The sequence below is a fragment of the Trichomycterus rosablanca genome, chromosome 10 (assembly GCF_030014385.1).
Source record: "Trichomycterus rosablanca isolate fTriRos1 chromosome 10, fTriRos1.hap1, whole genome shotgun sequence".
NCBI classification, from domain to species: domain Eukaryota; kingdom Metazoa; phylum Chordata; class Actinopteri; order Siluriformes; family Trichomycteridae; genus Trichomycterus; species Trichomycterus rosablanca.
The window spans coordinates 15,273,817-15,277,828 of NC_085997.1; the positions used below are offsets into that span (position 1 = coordinate 15,273,817).

The window sequence follows — 4,012 nt, forward strand, 5'->3', positions numbered from 1 at the left end:
TTGAAGTTATTAATAAAAATCTGTTTTTTATTATGTAATAAAGGGTGACAGTGTCAGTATAAGAGTTGTAGTATGTAATGTGGGTTACACTTGGTAAAATACAACTTGTTTTGGAGCAATATGATTAATACTTTAAAAGCTATTGAAGTTATTAATATGATGAATACATTAAATGCTATTGAAGTTATTAATAAAAATCTGTTTTTATTATGTAACTTCAATACTACAAAATATTTAAATAAGTGTTAATTGTAACCTGCATATAAAATCAATTGTTCATAAACATTTTATCATTTTATGAAATGAAAGTGTAAACTATTTTTTACAATGACAATGCAAATAATGAACCTTATATAGCTAAATATAATGTATTTTATTTTAAAATTCCCTTTTATGATCGTTGACAAGTTTGTCGTCCCAGATCGTGTCGCGGAACGTCACAGTGCTCAAAGTCTAGCATATAGTTAAAAAACATTTGATAGATGCTAATAAGAAAAGGTATAGTTTATTTATTTGTTATTTGTTTTTATCCTGATGAAAGCCACGACAATTTATTTATTGTCATGATGACAAGGGTTTTGCTACTTTCCTTTGACTCACAAGTAGCCGAGTGATCATCAACTTTCCATGGTTGTTCCATCCTCTGTCTTTTTTACCAATATTTGCCCAGTGTATCTTTGATTTGCATATTGTGTCAGGCTTTAGATAAAAGTCAACACTGCATTTAATCTATAGCTATGTAATTTATTGCTTTACTTATATCAAGATATATCAAAACTATGAGGTGAATTAAAATGCATCACGTAAGCTTAATGAAAGAGTGTTGCTCCTTTCTCTGCATACAGTGCAAAGTTTCATTTGGGATGTTGCTTGTCGCTCTTTGGTCTTTTATTAGAAAATCGGCTACTGGTTTACAATAATAGAAGATGTCCTAATACATTACACTTATTGAAGTCAGTTCCTCAATAAAGTATTTGTAATACAGCATTGGGGGAATTAATGCGTGGTTTACTTCATCATCAATAAATGTAGGCGTAGTCTTTTTACGCATTGCGCATGCGCTGTGATCCCCTCTCGAGCCGTTAAGAACCCAGGTCCACTAGGCTGGCCGCCATTGGGTTAAGAAGACCGTCGTGCATAGAGAGATGATCATGATGGTTTAGCTGCTCATGGTGGATGTGAAGATGAGGGTGATGAAGAAGTGGATGATGAGAGTCAGAGGCGCTGGGACCGGCCGGAGGAGCAAAGCTGTGCAGTGGTGGCAGGCCGGAGCTGGGGGGCATGAGCAGAGCAGGACTCATGGACGGATGATCTGGGGTCCCTGGAGGAGATTTATCATCCTCCGAGCTCTCGCACTGAGATTTGTTCTCGGTTATTTGAGACGCCAGAGGGTTGTGGCCGTTCTGACTTGCTCCCTCGTTTTCCCTGAGGAGCAGATCATTCCCATTAATCAGACCAGCATGTCATTCAGCCGTTTTGCTAATTTTATTATTTAATAACAATAAATGATTTTAATTTTGACAAATGTGCAAGCATTAAATACTGAAATAGTTGTACATTCAGCATTCAAAGTCAACACAATATGAAGCTAACAATAAGAGCTGTCAAACTCTAGTCATGAAGGCAGAAACCTTACAAGACATATGCAGTTTCCCACCTAGATTTAGTCCATAAAACCCTTGGTAATAAGAGGAGTAAAATCAGGTGTGTCAACTGACTGAGGTCTGACACACCAGCTGAAAATGTCATTTGCTTAATAATTACAAAAAAGTTTAAACTATTGCATTTTGTCTTTTTATGGAAGGTATTGAAAATTTATGATTTATGATTACACACCTTGTTCTTATAAATACCTGCTAATAAATGTATACACCTTTATTCATATAGCTACAACGATTTGCCCAACATTTGATTTATTTATATTAACTTGCAAGTGCGAAGCTGTTTGTTTAATTAGGAGTTTAATTAGCTTTAAATTTCTTTTGGGTCCACCTACACCTGATTTAATTGCATCTTTACTTAGCCTTAAACACATTTGGATATTAAGTGGTATGGATTGTTAAATATTTATTTGATTATTATCAAAATCAAACTAGTATCATCAGGGCAATGATAGCTCAGTGGTTAAGGTACTGGACTTGTAATCTAGAGGTTGCCAGTTCAAGCCCCACCAAGTTGCCACTGTTGGGCCCCCGAGGAGGGCCCTTAACCCTCAATTGCTCAAAACTGTGTTCAGACAGAACTGTAAGTCGCTTTGGATAAAAGCGTCTGCTAAATGTAAATGTGAATTTACATTAACGCGACAAAGTGTAATCTTTAGTGTGTGTGTGTGTGTGTGTAAATAATTAGCCTACTGTATGCATCAATCCACCACTACATTTTTTTTTTTTGATGTGCAGTTTAACATATGGACCATAAATACAAAGTAATCAAATGTTTTTAGAAATATTAAATTACAAAAAGCACCAGCCGCATCGAAGATAAATAATAACATTGTAGAAATATGATTATGTCGGGGGGGAAAAAAAGACATGCGACATAGTTAAAGCGAGTTTTAAAATAGTCCAAAACAAAATATAAAACGTAAACTGAAAGTTTGCATCAGTGAATAAACAGCCTTAATGCATAAAGAAAATAACCTGGTTAAGCAGTGTTTTCAGCACAAGATGTATAATTATAAGTATAAGTATAAGTATTATAAGTATAATTATATAATTATCATAATTATATCATTGTGCCGAAGTATAAGCATATTTGAAATTTTAGTCATATTTGTTTAAAATAAATGTATAGAAAACTTGTAATAGTAATATCAAAACTCAAATTAAACGTTTCAATATGAACTGAATTTTGAATAATCCTTTAGGAGATTTATTAATTAATTTATTCATTAATTTTCGTATAATTATATATAAAATATAATAAAAGTTTTTGTATATAATATAAATTATATATATATATATATATATATATATATATATATATATATATTCAATATCTTTATATTGAGTTATTTATAATATTTATAATATTTTATTTATAATATTTATAATATTTTAGATAGATAGATAGATAGATAGATAGATAGATAGATAGATAGATAGATAGATAGATAGATAGATAGATGCGTGCGTGCGTGCGTGCGTGCGTTAATTTATGGTGCTGGCTTTTTTAACAATCATTTCAAAAGATATAGTTTATAGAAAAAACTGAATATGAAAGCAGAAATCGGTACCTCTCCTTGGCCTCGGCGGCGCGGTCTCTCTGCCGTCGATTCTTGAACCAGTTGCTGACCTGAGTGGTGGTGAGCCCAGTGGCCTCTGCCAGTTCTCGCTTCTCTCTGGGTGAAGGGTATGGATTATGAGAGAACCATTCCTTCAGTACGCAGCGACTTTTCTCTTTGAAGCAGTAGCTGGTCTCCTCTCCGTCCCAGATGGTTCTCGGCAGGGGAAACTTTCTGCGCACTCGGTATTTCCCCACAGCTCCGAGAGGCCGGCCGCGCAGCTTCTCTGCCTCGATGTAGTGCGCTTTGAGCCAGAGCTGCTGTAGTTTGGTGTGGTTGTGTGGGGAGAACTGGTGGCTCTCCAGTATTTTGTAAAACTCTCTGAAGTTCCCCCGGTGGAAAGCCACCACAGACTTGGCCTTGAGTACACTCTCGTTCTTGTGCAGGTGCTCACAAGCTGGTAGGGACCAAAGGAACCGACCGAGGCGCTCGATGCTTCCACCCTGCTGCAGTACCTCGCATACACAAGACACCTGCTCCTGCGTAAAACCAAAGGTCGGCGGCACCGCGGCCATGGTCATACGCGCGCGCCGGTAAATGCTTATCTCCTCGTGTCTGCTACAGTTCTACGCACATTCATTCAGACCGTTGACTCAGGTGTTTGAGTTGTTCCCACGCGCGAAACTTAATTCTCCATGGGTGCATAAAAAATGCATGACAGACCCGACAGCTTTCAAAAGTTAGTTATTGATAATGAGGATTCATGAAGGGCTTTGCGCAACCGTGATT

The 4,012-nt window shown here is 36.5% G+C and overlaps 1 protein-coding gene across 1 annotated transcript; it reads right to left on the minus strand.

Annotated features, from left to right (window-relative positions):
* Positions 1–867: 867 nt before the first annotated feature.
* On the minus strand, positions 868–3,798 carry six2b (SIX homeobox 2b). Its single transcript, XM_063003633.1, has 2 exons — positions 3,236–3,798; positions 868–1,425 (listed from the first exon to the last, which is right to left on the minus strand). Exons 1-2 carry the CDS (start codon positions 3,796–3,798, stop codon positions 1,083–1,085), a joined length of 906 nt encoding a protein of 301 aa, XP_062859703.1. The 3' UTR covers positions 868–1,082.
* Between the last annotated feature and the right edge of the window lie 214 nt (positions 3,799–4,012).

Bases quoted from the DNA above. Each gene is read 5' to 3' on its own strand.
- six2b (XM_063003633.1), bottom strand. From the start codon at position 3,798: ATGGCCGCGGTGCCGCCGACCTTTGGTTTTACGCAGGAGCAGGTGTCT. The intron at 1,426-3,235 runs GTACCGATTTCT...TCTGCTCCTCAG, and splicing joins GCCGCCGAGGCCAAGGAGAG to GGAAAACGAGGGAGCAAGTC.